This window comes from Patagioenas fasciata, chromosome 2 (assembly GCF_037038585.1).
Source record: "Patagioenas fasciata isolate bPatFas1 chromosome 2, bPatFas1.hap1, whole genome shotgun sequence".
NCBI classification, from domain to species: domain Eukaryota; kingdom Metazoa; phylum Chordata; class Aves; order Columbiformes; family Columbidae; genus Patagioenas; species Patagioenas fasciata.
In genome coordinates this window covers 128,322,927-128,342,653 of record NC_092521.1, presented here as the reverse complement: position 1 = coordinate 128,342,653, position 19,727 = coordinate 128,322,927, and the positions used below count along the sequence as shown (strand labels likewise).

The 19,727-nt window shown below is 41.3% G+C and overlaps 1 protein-coding gene across 4 annotated transcripts in view; it reads left to right on the top strand.

Moving 5' to 3' along the window:
- RARB (retinoic acid receptor beta) overlaps positions 1-19,727 on the top strand; it is a 330,377-nt gene that overhangs the window by 123,915 nt on the left and 186,735 nt on the right. For all 4 annotated transcript variants that reach the window (XM_065832337.2, XM_065832336.2, XM_071804941.1 and 1 more), the window contains one exon: positions 10,347-10,847. In XM_065832337.2, coding sequence (XP_065688409.1) covers positions 10,670-10,847 — 178 coding nt within the window. In that variant the 5' untranslated portion in view covers positions 10,347-10,669. The remainder of the gene's footprint in view (positions 1-10,346; positions 10,848-19,727) is intronic.

Genomic DNA, 19,727 nt, shown 5'->3' with positions numbered 1-19,727 from the left:
GGTTCACCTGCAGTGTGCATCATGACTCCAGAGTGTTGGCCTCCCCTAGAGATGTACTTCTCTGTCAAGAAGCTGCCCTCCAAAGCTGCTTCCCCCTTCAGCTTCTGAGCAGATCAAGTACTCCATTCTTTTAATGATTCCCAGGCCACCATCATTTAATAGGGATCTACCATCTGTCACCAAAACAATAACATCACTTGACCCCTCTTACTGATCTCAGAGGCCTCTTAAAGGTTATAAACAGTCAGTATAAGGTCTTTTTAGTAGTTGCAGTGATGTTAAGTGCTGTATGTGCCATTGGTCACCATGACATGTTTCCCCATCAGCTGGAAGGTTAAGGATGAGCACTCTGAGAGCATACTTGGAAGTCTTTAGAGAGGTCCCCCACATCCTCCTAGCGGTAACACCACTTGGGAAGAGGTTGGCGTACTTGTAAACATCTGAACATCCCCTAATATTGCATGACATTACTGAATGTAGACAGCATGATGTGGTTTCCCTTGGTTACTCGGTCTCCCCTCCCGTAGCCTCCAATTTCTTTCCATGAGCCCTCCTCACAAAAACTTGCTTTGACTGGGAATCAATGTGATGCTATCTTGACATGCCTTATAGTCCAACTTAAAGATCAATTAAATTCCAGTTAAGGGGATGACCTTTAGTGGAAGATTTTTTTGCAGGGTCGGAAGTGTGTCTAATTCTGAACTTAATCGGTGATCAGCGATGCTGCCTTTGCTTTATAGATAGTTGAGTGTACTGTCAGTTTAAGATGCTACCTGTTGGCATCTGTAAATCTTCCCAAATGTTAGTAGCCTGTTGTTGTGGGTCGCAGCTCACATTTGACTGGATTGTGAGAGGGGAGCCCAAGAGGCAAGTCCGTTGGTCCCATCAATGTTGATTTTTCCTCTTTGTTGGATGCCACCTTGCATAGAAGCTAGTAGAATCAGAACAATCCATCTGAACACATGGGACCACAAAGGACAATTTGGGTCTCAAAGTCCAGTCTAGTTTTTCAGAAATGTAGGGAGAAACTGTGCAGGAACAAAGGAAATCTGGTGAAAAAAAGGTGGTCAGAGAACAAGGCTTGGGTGGGAAAAGCTTCCTGTTGGAGTTTCTGGTCATAAGTGACTTGAGTGACCAGCCTACTTTGTAAGAGCTGTTTTTGCTGGCTACCCCGTGCTGCTTCAATTGTGGATCATCTGAATTGTGTTTGAGAGAAGTGATGCGTTTTACCCTTTGAGTTTTGGGATGGGCAGAAACAGGGGAATGGGTTCAGTCTGGGAAAAAACCCACAAAGATTTGGTCTGGAAAATCTCTGATTTCATATGCTACTGTAGCCCATGGGACAGTCTCCTCTTTATGGAATTCTTATAGAATCATTTCAGTTGGAAGAGATCCTCAGGATCATTGAGTCCAACCATATCCTAACTCTAGCACTAAACCATGTCCCTAAGAACCTCATCTAAACACCTTTTAAACACCTCCAGGGATGGTGACTCCACCACTTCCCTGGGCAGCCTGTTCCAGTGGCTGACAACCCTTTCTGTGAAGAATTTTTTCCTGATATCCAGTCTGAACCTCTGGTGCAACTTGATGTGGAATTACTGTTTTACATCCTTTGAAACATTAATAAGGACCAACAGAGATGACAATTCAAGAAAAGATGATTTGATTCCACTGAAGTCAGAATTTTAGGAGTTAAGAAATATCTTTTAAAGTTCGGGAGGGAAATCTGTGTGAAAGTTCACTTAAACTTGGGGAGTAGGAAGCTCAGTTATCCTCCTTTTTGTTTCTATAAATGAAAGAGAACTTATTTTCTTGACAGTCTATTGGGATTTTTGAATGCGGCAGAATGAGTAAGGAATGCATTTAGTTGTAAAGCAGAGCATCCTATATACCAGCACGAAATGTATTCAAAGCCCTTTGAATTCTCTGAGGAAAACTGCAAGAGGGTCCCTTATAGAAGTGATTGAAAGTCACTGCACAGGAAATCAACTTCTCATCCTGTACATAAACATGAGCCAATTCTACTATATCTGGCTCTTGGGGCAGTACACACAGTAAATTGTTAACCCCATCACCTGACCTAGCCATTTATCTTTACTTCTCAGTATAGTTTTGGCAACTGCTGAGTAATGAAAGAAACATGGAATGCAGATAGCTTAAAAAAAAAAAAAAGAAAAAAAAACACAAAAAACCCCCACAAAAAACTCCCCTACCTCACACCTCAGTTACAGCCCTTTAAAACAGCGAACAACAGGAGAAAATGAGAAATTGCCCGATGCAGTGGGAGGATCTTAAATATGGTTAGTATAGAACAGAATTAACATCTCTGTAGAATATGAGACGTGAAGCATGGATTTTTCAATCCTTCACATCTTTTCATTGTGCTAGCACAAATAAATTAATAACTCCCCTGAACCTTTGTGGAACAAATAACCATAATGCCTTGCAGATTTTGAAATGTAAGCTGTGTGTGTTTTTAATGTTATATGTTATACATGAAGATTGGCTGAAATAGGTTATACTGCTTATAGAGTATTGTTCCCATATGAAGATTCAGGCTACATACTCACAGCTGCTACTCTCCAGCATGGACTCTCAGTTCTACTAAAATCAATAGCTGGCACAGCAGGATACTGTTGTAGGGTGTGTAAATAAATGGGTGTCATTGTGTCTCACTTTCACTCGCCCCCCGCCTTTCAGATTTAGATTTGCTTTTTTTTCAGGCATACACCAGTGTGTGTTTGCAATGCAGGCAATGCAAAGCATAGCTGTTTAGGGAAAAAGCAGCTCTCTTCCCCCCCTGCCTTTTAATACTTCCCAATAGGATTTTCAGATAAACAATTGCATTATTTATATTAATGATCTCTTAACAATCTCAGTCAGGAAAAAACCAAAAACCAAATAAAACAGAAATCCATTTTGTGAGTGTCAGCTTTATGACAAAAAGGAATTTGCAGTTGCCCAGTAGACAGCTATCTTGCATACCAAGATGTAGGAAGAGTGTTGTAGTAATAGTGTCTTAATTCTGTTACAACAATTTATCTTCCCTCCTCCCTTAAGTCTGGCACCTACAGTTGAAAATATATGACAATTGTGGTTATGGGATGTAAGGGCTATAGATCTGCTTTTCAATAAACTGACTTTGAAGTTATGTTTCATGCATTTTCTTTTTTATTCATGCATCTGGTCATATAGAGTGGTTTACTTTTTTTGGCTGCAGACTTGGCAGATACAAAATGCAGATGTTGTTCTTCTGACTTAAGCTGCTATTTTAAGCTTTTTGGCCAGCGGTTGAAAATTTTAGACTCGGTTGTTTATTTGCTTATCATCAAAGTGGTTTTTGTCATATAATTCATATGCAAGTATTAGCTTTCTATGTTTACTTTCAGCGTTTGAGATTAGCAGTATGGTCTTTTTTTTTTTTTAACCAGCATGCTCTTTTGATTAATAATACAGTAGAATATGTTATGCTTCAGAGAGCTTTTTTTGTCAAAAAGCCCCCACCAACCCAACCCTCACATTGTGCTATAGTGCTTTCCCTTTAAGAAAACCATATCTGTCTCCAGATGCCTGCATCTCTTTGATACAGAAGGGTACACTAAGTTCCATCTATAAACAGAATCCACTAATTAAGAGTAATTGCTTCGGAGATTGGTACAGACTATTCAGCATCAGATGCATGTTCCTCTCAGATATCCATTAGCCTCTAATAAGATAATGCAGATGTGCCAGTCTGTTTCCTGTTTCCTTCTATTGTACCTTTATTGCCGTATATGGACCAATGGGATGGGCTGAACAATAAGTGGATGTCCTTTTGCTCCCGGAGCCCTTCTCAAAGGAATGTTTGTTATTAGATTGCTTTTTCTGTTTAGTTTCACATCACTATGCTAATAAAGGAAACATAACACTCCAAAGGCTGCCTTTTTTTTAATTATTATTTTTTAAAATTTTTTTAGGTTTTTTTTTTTTTACTTCTTGCCACAGTAACTAGTTTATTGTTTAATTAAATCTCGTTGGATAGGCAAGAAAACAAAAATGCAACGTCTCACAGTCAGTGAGGACTGATGGAAAATGGAGTACACCCCTTTTCAAAATAAAGTTTCCATGCATTTTTAAGAGTTTAAAGGCAGCGTGGTTATCATGTTACTGTATCTGACTGATTCACACTTCACTTGTGCTAAATCTGCTGAATTATTCAGTACTACTCAATGCAATGCCATCAGCTAGCATAATAGAAAGCTGTGCATAATCAGGGATTTCAATACAAACTATACATTAAATACAGTAAGGGTTCTCGAAACTATTAGGTCTTGACTTGTTTTGAAAACTGCATTAGAATATGTCTCAAAGCTGTCTACTAAGTAAGGGCTCTGTCAACTCTGGCCCTTGGGAAAAAGATGTAATATATTGTTGAAAGGTTTTGCATGCAAAATTTCTCTGGAATTATTTTTGTTGCTGGGAGAGGATAAAATTCCCTCTCCTGTCTTTCTGCCCAGGCTGCCCTTGCACTCCAGAGGTTCCTGTTTTAGAAGTCAGCCTAAGATTTGAGGGGCAGGGGGGATTTTTGGTGTTGGCAAGAAAATGGGAAGTGAACTTAGAAGAGACTTCCTCCATGACCCTGGAAACTTTGGGGACATCTATGCTGTAGACTGCTGGGCGTGGAGCAGCAAATTCCCTAGTGTCCAGCTTCGTGTGGAGCATGTCCTCATGTCAGCGTGCCTTTCTTGTTTTTGTGATTTTGTGCTCCGGTTGTAAAGGAAGAGCAACAGCAGTTCACTGTGTTAGAAGGGTGTAGGCATGGTAAATTTAGCTAAAAAGTTTTGCTGAATGCCATAGTTATGGATATCTTAAAATGACTGCTGAATTTCAAACATCGCTTCAGGTAGGGCAGAACTCCCCACTGACCTTTTCAAAAGAGGGGGAAGAGGAAAGAAAGGCAAAAATCCTGCTTTAGTTGCACTGCTGACAACTTAATTCTCTGCTATGGACAGTGAGAGGGGAGGAAGAGGAATGTGGAGTTGGGGTGGTGTTGGCAGAAGGAAGGACAGAGTGTAACCTTCCTATTGGCACAGGACTATCAGCCAAACCTTCTGTCTTGGCTTCTTGCCTGTCCAGCTGTTGATGTGCATCAAAGTCACCTGTGACAGCAAGGGGACTTTATGAATTAAAATTAAAACTTATGCAAGTGCAAAATTAGAGGAGTGAGTTAGGTTACAATAAAACTACTTAGTATTGTTACCAAATGTAAGCTAAATTGCAACATAATGAATGAGAATCAATCAATTTAATACGTTCTAGGAGAATGGACAGTTGTGTGGCAAGCAAAACTGTTTTCTGTGGTAAAACTTGTGCAAAATACAGGGGAAATTAAAGGATGATTTAAAAAGTTGGATCGCTGTTTATCCAGCAAAATTTGGAGCTTATATGTGAAAATTTGTGGTTTAAAACTTCTCCTCAGCTACATGAAAACCAAGAAGAAATGTGGAAGAGACAGGTACACCTGCTGCATTAACTGCAGCTGATAAATATGCTGTCTGCTCTGGAGCTACTGTAGCCTCCTTCCCCTGTGGCCATCTGCTTTATCACTGAAGTCAATAAAAGGCCTGTAAAAACCAAAAAGGAGGCATATGTTCTGTCAAAGAAGAGTCATTGGCCGCTGTTCAGTGCAGCATAGTGCACAATGTGATCATCTCTTGGTGAGCCTTCAAAGAAACTTTTCTGTATGATCCTTTTCCATACCCTGTTCATACTAAGAGCCTTGTACTCATGAACAGTCACTAGGGACAAGTCTAATGGAAGAGGATTTTTCATCATGTACTTGGCGGATCCTCTGAAGTGCCATGATGACAGCCATATTCTGAAAATTTTACTTTGTGCATGCAAGGCAGAAATCCATGCTGTTGCCTCACATGAATGGGTGTTTGACCATTGCCAAGGTGACTCTGTGGTCAGTTTGGCTTGCTCCTTTTGGGATTGCTCCTCAGCTGTGGTAGCTGGCTCTTCCCTTCCTGTTCAGGGTAAGCTTATTAGCTCGCTCCTCAAGGGAATACAGGTGTAGGCCAGAGCACAGTATGTTCAATGTCCACACAACAGGGAGAGGATGGGGCTTGCTTTCTGTCCGAGGTGCATCAAGCCCAGCATTAACAGCCAGTCAAGGCAGGTGATAGTCCCACTCTGCTCTGCGCTGGTGCGGGCTCACCTGGAGCACTGTGTGTAGTTCTGGGGGGGCCACAGGGTAAAAAGAGGATATAAAGCTAATGGAGAGTGTCCAGAGGAGGCCACGAAGTTGGTGAAGGGTTTGAAGAGGAAGCCGTATGAGGAGTGGCTGAAGTCACTTGATTTGTTCAGCCTCAAGGAGATTGAGGGGAGACCTCAGTGGTGGCTACAGCTTCCTCACTAGGGGAGGAGGAGGGGCAGATGCTGATCTCTTCTCTCTGGTAACCAGTGACAGAACCCAAGGGAATGGCAAGAAGATGTGCCAGGGGAGGTTTAGGTTGGACATTAGGAAAAGGTTCTTCACCCAGAGAGTGGTGGAGCACTGGAACAGGCTCCCCAGGGAGGTGTCACGGCCTCAAGCCTGACAGTGTTCAAGAAGAGACTGGACAATGCCCTCAGACACATGGTATGAACTGTGGGGTTGTCCTGTGCAGAGACAGGAGCTGGACTCCATGATCCTTGTGGGTCTCTTCCAATTCAGGACATTCTATGGTTCTGGGCAAGTGGCACAGTCCAGAGATGACATGCTCCTTCAGCTGTGGGACACTTACCATAGCAAGTGACAGCAAAGGAAAGTCTCCTCAAAGCTGGCACCCATACATTGTCTTACAGTGTTTTGAGCTGTGGTTCAGGTTTAACAGAGAAGAAGAGGTGTTTTCACCTTGAAATCATCTGCAGCCTAGACATCAGTGGTTGGTGTCTGGTGCTAGGATCTTCATCAGTTTGTTGAGGGGTGTGAATCTGTCAGCCTGATGACACATGAGTGGAGTCTTGTCTTAGGAGTTATCTTTAGTGCCATGGAACTGGCATGGGGACAACTGATTTTTTTTTTTTTTTTTTTTTGGGGGGGGGTCCTATATTGCAGCAGTTTCTACTTTGCAATGTCCTCTGCTGTGCAGTGATGAGGTTATGAGTTTGTAATCTCTGTTAGCAGTGCTGATGACCTGAAGTCTTTTGCAGTGTGAGTGGCATTTGCATCTTTACACAGGCAGAGCTGCTGAAATGTAGAAATCTGCCTGCGATTTCGTCCTTGGCCATCAGATAGATGTTCAACACAAGAACATTTATAATATCCGGCTGTTCCTGATGGACACTATTTAGGAGTTGAATGACAGACTGTTTAGAGTGTCGTACCTTTTACACTGTCTTCCCTCTATGCCTTTAATTAGAGAGAAAAGCAGAGAAACAAATTCTGAAGGCACACCGATCTGCAGGAAATGTCCTGCCATGAAGGGTGGAGGATGATTTTTGAGTAAGGCAAGAAAAACATGCTTTCTGGTGGCAATTTCAGTATATAATTACACTTCATGTCAAATTAAAAGCATGCAGAACTATAGTATTATGATCTCGTTTGGCACTGTTAAGTATTTCATATGAAGTTGCATACTTGCTGCATTTTGTCATCACCAGGTTCATCACAGAACATGTTCCTCCAGTGGTGAGGAAGTGACCAAAGAGTTTCCTGAGTGCCCCTTTTCCCCCTCTACCCTGGAAGAGTTGGTTCTGAATACTTTTTACTTAAATATACAAATATGTCTGATGATGTAGTTCTGGGAATTTTTATAATTTGTGCTGAGTTCTGTATTTTTCTGGCTAATAGAAATATAATTGAAGGTATCAGTTTTACAGAATGAATTTTATTTCCAAAGCCTTACATCATTTCAAAATAGGTGACCTTGTTCTGTGTTTAATTTAATGCACAGATTTTTGAGGGCTGGTTTTCATCAAAATCCCTTCCCTCTTTGTTTTTCTGCAAGTATTTTGAAGCATGGTCTATTTGCTGGGTCTTGTGGAATTGCTTTAGAAAACATTAGTTCTTTGTGTATTCCTTTTATACTTGGCTTTCCCTCTCTCAAGTTTCATAAATCTTTAGCTAGGTAGAACAGTCACCAGTGATGCTTCATCTCATTTTGTGGTGTGAGTGGATGTGTTTTGGCTGCTGAGGCTTCCTCAAAAGATCTGCTTGATTTCACCAGTCTCCAGGCACGTGGTCCTTGAGCTTGGCATGGCCAACAGCTGTGCATTAGCTCACTATACCCCCGTTACAGTCTCATTTCTGTGTATGTCTGTCTCCATTAGCATTAAAGGTATTTTGTGCATAATTTACACAGTTATCAAACACTTAGAAGCTACATTTCTGTTATCCCCAAGCAGGCTGCACTCAGCAGAAATTGCTGTCTGAAAACATGCACAGCTGGTAACCTTTGCTGGTATTCCACACAGAGCAGAAACACTCTGCTGCTCTCTGACAGGCAAACATATGCATTCACATCTTTTTTTTTCCTCTTGCTCGTTTTGAATTCTTACTGACAACTAGTAGACTGAGGAGCAGGAGTGATAGTCAATGTTGCATGGTTGCATTTTCCCTCTGCTGGCATCAATTTTGCTTTGTAACCTTGACAAGTCATTTCACCACTGCCTTATTTTCCCACCCAAAACTCTTCTTGCCTTTGGTTTCAGACTACAATTTCAAAGAATTATGAATAAAAATGGTACACAGGCAGCGAATATTGCTACTGGTCGCTGACTGTAGCAGATGTGGAGGCGTAGCACGTTGTCTTGGATAACAAAGCCTTTAGGTAGCCCCAGACTTGCTTTTGGGTGGTTGAGTTTGATCTGTGGCTCCTACTGTCTTCCCTCAACACTGTAGGTTGGAGGAGATGAGCATGACCCTGCACAAGGAGTTACCCAGGAGCTGCCTGCGGTGCTCACTGGTTTTTGCTGGAGCACTGTACAAATAACTGGGGGAGGAGCACTTACGACATGAAGTGGTTGCAGCCTTCCCAGTAGCTCTCAAGAATCATAGAATGTCCTGAGTTGGAAGGAACCCGCAAGGATCATGGAGTCCAACTCCTGTCTCTGCACAGGACAACGCCACAGTTCACACCATGTGTCTGAGGGCATTGTCCAGTCTCTTCTTGAGCATTGTCAGGCTTGGGGCCGTGACACCTCCCTGGGGAACCTGTTCCAGTGCTCCACCACTCTCTGGGTGAAGAACCTTTTCCTTATGTCCAACCTAAACCTCCCCTGGCACATCTTCTTGCCATTCCCTTGGGTTCTGTCATTGATCACTAAAGAGAAGAGATTAATGCCTGCCTCTCTTCCCCTTGTTGTGGAAGCTGTAGCCACCACGAGGTCTATTTTTAGTTTCCTTGAGGCTGAACAAACCAAGTGACTTTAGTCACTCCTCATATGGCTTCCTCTCCAAACCCTTCACCATCAAGAGACCAGTAGCACTTACTAACACTGCACCAGCAGGTTGTTTCCGAGAAGACCAGCCATCCACTGTACATAGACTTGAACAGCTATAGTGGGAGCAAATTTCACTGCTACGAGTAGCACAAGAAGTGCCCCATTTTTAGCCTGAGGTTTTTGATACAGAGACTGAGAAAATGAGGACCTCTTGGTAGGTGCCAGCTATTTGGGTGAAACACTGAGGAAGGCACGTGTAGCTTTGGATGACTTAGAAGATGGTGTTCATGAGAGCAAGTTCCTAGCAAAGCACAGGAGCAGTGTGTTGCCATCATATCACTCACCCAGCTTATGAAATAATGGGTACTTGTTTATTTGGTGATAGAGACAGTTCCCCCTGCCCACCAAAAAAAGAAAAATAAAAAGAGAGAGAACAATCAGTGAGGTGTCTCTTAAGCAGCAGTAAAGTAATTATCCTTTGTGAGAACAATCATTGGTAAATCAATTTAACAGCCCAATACACCATCACTCTCAGATACAGTTCCCCAGTGCACTGCCTGAGCCTTGGCATTGAAGAGAGCCTCTTCAGCGTAATTCATTCTGTGACTTCTGTGGAGAAACCCAAAGCTTTCAGATGCATGGAAATTTTGCAGAAGTTTATATATGTGTGTGTGTATGTGTATATGTGTGGGGTTTTTTTTCCCCTGAAATTGCTTTTGGTGTAACACATCGGGCAGGGAAATCAAGTTAATGAGTGTTCTGCTGTGAGCTTCAGTAAGGTGAGAATTTTACCCCCATGTACGCATCAAGCTGATCTTGTAAGACACTGAAGAGTAAGTGATGACTTAACAAAAGTGGCAAATGGATAAGAGTTTTCTATGCTTACATATTAAAAATATTAATATTATAATAAAAATATTTTCTTGTTCCCACAGACTGTATCAGTATGCATCTGTAGAGAGCAACTGTCCTCCAATAGAAACATTTGCCTAAGTGACTGAACTGTACCTAAATACCCAGAGTAGAAAGACTCTCTGCCCACGGTCTGCAAAGCAAGAATGTGCTGGAAGAGAGAACAGTAGGAAGCAGCAATGAAATACAGAACGGACTTGGTCTAGTGAATTACCTTTTCATCATCTCGTGGTCCAGGTCAAGCCATACCTGCAGGCTTGACAGCCCCCTTCATTCACAAGTTGAGTTATCTATTTTCTGGCCTGGAGTGATGCAACATAATATTTTTACACTGTGAGGTGTTAACATGACAACCAGCAGCCGCACATGTCCCGTACCAGCAGTGAATGGACATATGACTCACTATCCGCCAGCGCCATATCCATTACTTTTTCCTCCAGTCCTCGGTGGACTGTCACTGCCTTCCCTCCATGGACTCCAGAGTCACCCACCAACTAGTGGTTGCAGCACCCCGTCACCTGCAAGTAAGTGCTTGGTATTAATAGCTTTTATTGACTGGTTTTCCTTTAACAAAGACTGATCGTGTTCATTCTGAAATTATTTTAAGAGTAATTGCAGTTGTTCGTCTGTGATGTCTTTTACTTGTGGAAAGAGCATGCATTTATTTTGAAATCGCATTTTCACTAAATATTGCATAAACATGCTACTATAGGACACATGAAAGCCATGGAAACGAGGAGTGATAAAACCTGCAGTGGATTTTGGCACATCCTGCATTATGTTAGCTGCAGAATCCAGCATTGTGTTTAAAGAAAAAGTGGTCGTTGTGTATTCAAGAACAGCGATGACTTCACAGTACAGAATTCTCTTAAATTGTACAGTAATTAGTGCTTCTTTAATTTTCTCCTGTAAGTGTCTGCTTTCTTCCTGGGAAGCTTATGAAGAGCAGCCCAGTGGTCAGTGAGTAGCTGTGAGCTGCCTGTGGCTGCAGAATTAGACCCTGAGTCTATTGTCCGGTTCCATGTGCAGCACTCTTGCATTTTCAGTGCTGCTGAGTGTATTAGCTGGGCAAATTTGTTTTCATTGCCTTATGATGAACACACTTTTTCTGCTTGGTCTTAGTTTTATGTATAAGTAGCTCGAAACAAAGCTGTCCCAGGTATAAACTCTTTAAGCAGCACCACACAGACAAGATATATCTCTGGAGCTCTTAGCAGTGGGTGACTGATGTATTTGTCACCCATGTGAGGAAAAAGAGAATGTAGACAGCTTTGAAGGTAAATTTGTTGTGAAGATGATTGTCTACATACATTACTGTGATTGTTCCATATGAAAGGGTCTCAACTGAACAGCAAATTTGCAGATCTGTTCTACTTTCTACTGAAGGAAAAGGAGACTTGCTGTAAAAAGTGTTCCTCATACATCGTTCAATAGAAAGCACACAAAGTTGGAACTCCCAACATGAATGGGAGACCACAGTGATGAAAAAACTTCTCAAGAGTAGAGTTGTGGGGTTTGCTGCCTAGTACTAATTCTGGCTTCTTGTCTCACACATAGTTATTTGAACGCTGGACAGTCTTGAAGTAAAGCACTTTTTTTTTCCTCCCCCAGTTATGTGGAAAGTTTTAATTCAGTCACGTGTGGGAAGTGATACAATTGGGTCGGGCCTGTATTTGCCATTTGATTGCAGTGTGTTTATTGGAGGTGAAAACCAAAACGATGTGCAGCCAGAAGACCTACAAGTAACTCTTTCCAATCCCTTCAGAAATTATCCTGGTTAATTATCAGAATACCATACTGAAATTATCCACTGCTGTTGCAAGAATACTCGTCTGTTGAAGAAATAGGGTGTTATTAGTTAATGGGAGCTTTTTCTGAGGCATACATTTGTAAATACCCAATGTCTGTGATCAGATATGCGGAGTTTTTGTGTTCTGTGAGTTGTTCCTGGGTAATTAAGAGTGTGTTGCAGATGCATTATTAATGATTAATAAACCAGTCAGTGTTCAGCCTTTCAAAAAAGTAGTGCTAAGTATGCATTTCTGTGGATGTGCAAATAGATGGCAACTACTGAATCTTTGTGTTCGTGTCTTTATGCCATGGTCCCAGCATTTTCAGGGTATTATTTTTGTTAAGGTGCTTTGCAGCACTGGCTCCCGTTGACTGCACATGAAAGCCTGGCAGCTGTTGTGCATAGCTTCAGGCAATAGTGTTTGAAAATGCCAACTAAAATTGGCAAGATAAGGGGGAGAGTGACTTGAATGAGAATTTATTTTCAGGCATAGGCCCCTGCAGGATGACTCTTCTGGTTTGTACTACTGTTTTCTTACATTTGGTGGTGATAGCCTGTTTTGTTTTGACACCTGTAGACTTTGGATGCTGGAGCTTGCGGTTAATATCACTAGAGTTATGGAGACAACTTCTTGGAAGCAAGCAGGTTGAGCTCTGGGTTACATTTCAGGTTTTTGGTTTAATTGTGATTTTTTTGTTTGTTTGTTTGTTCACAATAAAGCTACCTGTAGGCCAAGGTCAGTATGATTGGTGGCCACTACTAAAATTAAAACTTGTGTTGGATGATGGAAGAATTTGGATCTCGCAAGTTAAGAAGAAGTTTGTTTAAGAAAACATTTGGTCAAACTACTGCTCTCTATATGCTTGAAGCTGTTGTACTGTTTGTCTTCTATTTTGCATGAATGAAAAGAATCTAAAAGTGATCTTACTTAATAGGGATGCTATAAAGATCTCTCTAATCTTTTTAAAACAATACAGTTCAACAACTTTTTTTCAAAATTACTATCAGGCTTCATATTATTGTCCTGTTTTATTTTGTTCTGTCTTGACTTTAGGCTTTCCATGATGGCAGATAACGTTGTATCAGGTTGCATTAAGTTATCTTAATCTACAGTTGGGCTAGATATCTCCAGTCCTGTTAAACAAATGACAGTGGTTTAGATGCATGAATTTCCTGAGCACAAGGGGCTTCCAATAAGCATTCAGGATGGGGTGATTTAGTTTCATTGATGTTAATAATGGTGTTGCCTCCGTGACCTGTGACTTGGCTTCTGTTTTTATACTGAGATACATAGTGCAAAATACTTAATAATTAGAGGGCTGGTCACAGTGCTAAAGAGGTCAGAAGATGAAAAAATATCATTTTTATGCATACATGAACTATGCATTAGCACCAACCAAGACCACGGTCAAGAAGATCGTTACTTTCATAAGTCCAATTGATTTACCTGCCACTGTATTACTCCATACAGCACAGAGCAGACGTCTTCACTCCTGAGATCCGATGGCATGCAGGCTTCCCTGCTTGCATCAATAATGAGGAATTGCTTCTATATTTAAAAAAAAAAAAAAAAGCAGAGATTGTTTCAGGAGATTACCACTTAGATCATTTAGAAATGGTTAGGGAAGGCCAAACCGGAGGCATTCCCGTGCCTTTTGGGTCGTGTGCCAGCCTGTCCCAGACCAACGGGGTTTGGGGCTCTGCCATCCTGGGAGCAGCTGTGGGAAATGGACACTTTACAGAAGTCCTGCAGAGCCTGGCATGTTTGCAATGGGAAAATCAAAAAATGTTAGTGAAATATTTGGGGGAGGAATGAATAAATATGGGCAAAGGTTGTTCCATGACATCTTATTAAACTAAAAGCTTCTTGGGTTCAGGCAAGTAGCAGTCATGCAGGCAGATGTGGTATCTGAGTGGCATTGCTTTTCATTTGTTCTGGAAGAAGGGGCCCATCTTCCCATCAAGAGACCTAATGCCAGAGCCTGATAAGGCAACCTTCTCAGCATGAGAATACCAGAAGAGTTTAAGAAGAGTTTAGCTGCTTTTTAAAGCATCTGTTGTGGATGTAACTGCAACTTGTAATTTCTAGGAAAAGACTCTAAAAGTTAGTCTAAAAAACCAAAACAGGCAAACAACAAAAAAAGCAAATTAAAAAGACTACAAACAAACAAAAAAAGAACAACAACTCCACTGAGTTGAAAACTAATGAGGAAAACACTGTCTTTGTTATGGGTGATGGAATCACAAGGCACACCTGGGTGTTGCCATTACACAAACAAATCTCAGCACAGGGAAGGAAGATGAAGCCTTACTGCTCATTAGTAGAGCAACTTTGTAAGACTGGTTTCTGTAACGTTACCGGAATAGTCAGATTTTATTAGTTTAACGTGGGTAAAGACTACTATGTAACAAAGCCAGTTAGTGTGAACTAGAGACCATAGCATGGGGAGGATAAAACTGAATCTGAGATAATGCTATAAGGAATGTAATGCCTAAATGTCCCCTAGATTGAATGAGTACCTGGACAGTAGCCACTATGGGAGCCACTAAATAATAAAAACGCCTTGGTTGGCAATCGATCCCTTTCTGCTTGTGTTGGATGTCCTGCTTCGGGCATTCTGCTAGAACGGGGTGATGCACGTGGCTCATGGCATTGGATGGGAGCAATCCCACATTCTACCTCTAGCCCCCCACCATGTGTTGGTGCTCAGGCTGCTGATGTGAGCCTTTGGATCCTCAATATTCTGCCTTCATTTGTTGCAAGGGTGAAGGAGTAGAGGTAGCTTGGTAAAGGGGGCAGGGAGAGTGGTGAGCCTGATACAAGAAAGTCCTGGAATTTATATTAAGCTAAGTGTGATTGCTTCATCCAGATTGTTTTAAAAAAGGGGAAAAAAAGTGTTATTTAGAGGGCTGTTGGGATGTCAACGACAGAAATCCATACTAAGGTCATTTTTTTGTATTTCAGCCAAGCTTTTCCATACTTTTCTGTCTGGAGTGTTTTAAAAGTGCATTGTAAAGAATAAAGGACTTTATAGTCTTTTTTTTATGTGAATCTTTTAGGTATGGGAAAATGTATGGAAAGCAAGATCATCTGAGGAATTGAAAGAGGTAGACAAGGAACTAACTAAATCTTTACTTCTGAATAGTGCTATGTAAATACTAATTATTTTTAGTAGCCAGTATTATGGCATCTCAGGTTTTTCAGACATCCTCAGGCCAGGCAGTTGTTGTTTTAAGCATTGTTTTCTGCTGGAATTGTTTTTCCTTCCATTACTGCTGGTTACTTACTGCTTTAACTCCAAGTTAAAGATGGTTTGTGTTTTGTTTTTGTGGTATGGTGGTTGGTTTTTCTTTGTTAGTTTTTTCCCCTTGGAAATGGATTTTCCACTGGTATCATTAAAAGAGTACAGTTAAATCCAGTGTTACTGGTGTAGTACTGCATGGTATTTTTGCCAGCCCCACCCATTGCAGGAATTAATTTACTTTTCCAGTTCTGTTGTTAATCATTATATTGACACAGAAAGTCCTCCCAAAAGCACTCTTTGGCAGATTGCATTAAATATGAATAGCAGATATTCATTATGATGTGTTGCCCCCAAGAGAACTCTAAACTATCTGCACTACACATGAACAGGCAAATACACTAATTTTCCAGCTATTCAAATTATTTTCAAATAGTTTAGTGTCTCTCTAATAAAAACAAGAATGTCTCTGTTTCCCTTAATTACTTAGAAGGTCAAGGACTCCCACATCTCACTTTATTTCACAAAATGGGGAATATTTCTGTTGGAGTTTGGAGTATGGTTAATGCATGATAGATTTTCTTCCCTTGGCATAGTTACTGAGGCAAGTGCTGTCTGTGATGGACTGAAAAAAAAAAAAACACCCTTGGCCCTCTGGATTTGTCTAAATTCATATTATAATAGTTGTATTGAATTAGAAAAAAATATATATGAATCAACCCTGCTTGTTTGTTATTGAACTTTTTCATACCTTCTAATTTTAGTGTGACTCTCTCTCCTTTTTTTCCAGTTCTGTCTCCCTAGGAAGGCTTGCTACACAGTCATTTACACATATCTGCAATTAACAGATGACTTTTTAGACTTTTGTACCTATTCAGTGCATGTCTTGCACATCTTTGTTGGAAAGACAGAACATGTGTTTGCATTCAAAAAGTGGGGGATAAACAGAATATGAATATCAGGTTTCTTAGCTACGGCCAGTGTTGCCTCATGCTGGCAAGCCTGAGGAGCAGTGTCCAGATAATGCCCTGCAGACATTATTCCTGACCTTGGAAACCACCACTTATTTTCAGTTCTTCCTTTTGGTTATGTTGTGGGCTTTTTCCTGGCTGGGCTATTTGTGCAACCTGAGAGCACCTGTGCTTCGATTAGTAAAACTGTGTTACATTGTCACTTTCTGATTCTAGTTAACAAGAAACTATCAAAAACTTAATCTCTGTTTTTTGTGTTAGAACTATTTTTCTTAGTACTGTCACTTTCTAAAAAAGCAGGAGCTCCTCTTGTCGTAGCTCTGCCCTGCTGAAGTGAATCCTTGGCACCCGGTGGATGCAGTCTGCTCTGGGTTTGAGGGGGCAGTGGGCTCATCTGCAAGAATTCAGTTCAGGGTGTGGATAAACAGGAATTTACTTCCCGGGAGGAAGCTGAATTTAGAAACTGCTCTGGCAGGGAGAGCTCGTGGTGTAATTCTGGCATGTGGTCCGTAATCGCTTTGTGCATCTCTTGTGGACCTGCTCTAGTTTGAAGGAGTCTGGTGTTTGGAAGTCTAATAGGAGCTGTCAGAGAATTGCTTCTTCCCTCCTTATAGACCCTGCAGCAAGGAAATTCCCCAACAAAATGCCTTCTTACCTAAGGTTGGAAATGTGTTTCTGTGGAGTATTGCGAATGACCTTTTCCTTTGCTCTGGCCCAAGAGAAATAAAACCGGTAGCTCCCAGTGTTGGGGACATCAGGAATGAAGAGTAAAGGGCTGGCTCCAGTACCCTGCTGCCAGGTCCTACTGGTGACCCCTCTGTTGCTCCTTTGCCTGGTGACGGTGTGTTTGGTGTCAGCTCAGCCATTGCAAACGAAACATGCAGTATATCATTCAAAAGGAGTGTAACGCCAGACTTTGGGTTTGGCAGGGTAGGGGCACCCGAATTTTTCTCAAGGTCCGATGTGTTTCCAATCCAAATTGCTAAGTGTGATTTTTCCAAAATTGTTAATCGTGTGATAGTTCGTGGTATTAAATGTGAACATATGCTTTCATTTTGCCAGGTTTCTGTCTGAAGACATATGTTTAGCAGCTACAGTTTCAAGAAAACCTAATCATATTATTTTAATTATGTGGGAAGTTTCCATTGAGTCATGTTGCCGTCTTCAAAATGCGTGTCACCATGGGATTGTAAATACCTTTTTTTTTTCTTTTTTTTCTTGAGCTCAAATATGCTTGCTGCTTTTCTTTCTTTTTTGTTTTTTTTGGTAAGACTTGCTGCCTTTACTCTTTTTGGTTTGTTAGTCTGTGTTTACTATGCTTGTAGCCTTCTAGCAACATGCAGCATTTAATTGGGAAGCCTTATTTCATATTTGGGTAGGACAAATTTTCATCAGGAGAGATCAATTTATGGCTTTCCTCGACTAAAATTTCTTCCTCTTTTGCCGATTTAGAGAAGATGGGGGACAAGTTATGTTAGGTGGACTTTTCAGCTGTATCAATGACAGCATTTTTCCCATTTCAAATGATAAATATCCACCCTATTTGATGGGCCCCAAAAGGGCAGAGAATCATTTTTCCCTTTCTTTGTCCTTCAGCACTCCGTTTCCTTTCTTGCTGCCCAGAATAGGCCTACATCAGTAATATTCATAAATGATTTACAAAAGTAATTCCTGTGTAATAGCTTGGGACGTCAAGATTTTATGATGCTGCCAGATGTGCTATCAAACAAAATTATCTGGTTCAAAAAACTTGTGATAAATCTAGTCAGAGAAAATTCCCCAGGGCAAACTCACCCCCTGCAAAAGTAACTATATCTCATGAAATTGTTAGATTCTCCTTTACCACATGTTTGAAATTAGACTTAAAGCAGCAGTTTTATTCACGTGCAAACCTGTTTGGGGTAAACTAACAAACAGGAAGGACTGGCCTTAAGCAACAGAAATCTCCTTTCCTTTCAAAACACCGTGCACGCTCAGAGGAAGTGTCAGCGTAAATATCAGAAAAATTCGGAAAACCAGAACCTGCATCCCTAAGATACTCAACTGTTTTGTCTAGAGAATGCATTTTTAGAAAGTAGTCCTTCCCTAAATATTAGCGAGTCTCATGTGGGTTAGGCTGCCGAGCTCCCAACTGATGTATCTGAGCACCCTGAAGTTGTGCCCTGAGTGACTTGCCCAACATCTGCCACGTGTGTGTGTTCATTCCTTCACAATCTCCTTAGTGGGAAACGTGTGGGCAGCAGGGTGTGTGTTTTGGCTGGGAGTTCAGGTCTTGAAGGAGGGGAAACACTGGAGATGCACTGGAAGTCTCTGTATGGCCATGCTTCCCATGCTGGGAAAATCTGGACCAAGGTGATGCGCCCTTGGCTGAGACCTGCAGGTTCGTGGTGGTCCTTGTGGCCCCCGGGGAAGTCCATCCACCTGAACAAACGAGCTTCACCAGTGTAAGTAGTCTAGTTATGCCAGCAGAGCAAGGATTTTGAGCATGATTTTCATCCCCCAGTTCAAGGCTTTTGGGAGAGGGGCTGAAAGTCCTGGCTACAAGCTTTTGAGGGAGAAATGCTGATTTCAGGTGGTGAAAGTCTTTGGTTCAGCATTTTTGGAAGCCCGGAGTGTGAGAGGTGGGTCTGGAGGATTTGTGGTGTGCCATGTCTCTGAGGGATGCACTTCTGCATTCAGGGTAGTCTGAAGATGTTTGTGGGCTCAGTGTGCTGCCTGCTGTTACACAGCACACTTGCTTATAGCTTACATTTAGCTGGAAATCAGCTGGTGTATGCAAGCAATAGGTGTGGACCTCCAGGAGGAGCTTAGTCTTTGCTATTTTTCAGTGCTGAAGGCCAATCAAATTTGATTTAGCCTCATCATTAGCTTTCCTGAGTTCCATATGTTTAAATTTTGCACTAAGGCTCATACTCACGTTTTATTTCTTGCAGTTCAGATTTCTTTAAAAGATGGACCTTTTTTTAATTAAAAAAATAAAGTGTGTGTCCTGTGCTGTGACTTTTTTTTATTATTATTATTTAATAAAAAAAAAAGGAGAGAGAAATGCTGTGGAAAACTCATAACAATACTTTCCTCATCCTTTTACCTTCCTAGGGATGGATTCAGATGCCAGCATGGGTGCACAGCTCCTGTGAGAGCTGTGAAGACTCTGCCTGCAGTTACAGCTAGAGACTGTCCTCTTCTACATGCATGCAAATATTATCTAGTTGCTTCTTATAAATTAAAACCTTGCTCTTTCAACTAGAACAGTAAGGGTGTGTAAGAGCAGATAGTGTTCATTCTGTAAATTTAAGAGTTTGATGCTTTTCAAAAGCTGGCTTTTACTAAAGGTGTATTTTGGTATTTCCAGTAAGGTAAGAATATAATTTCTGAGATATCATGGGGAGAAAAATGTAC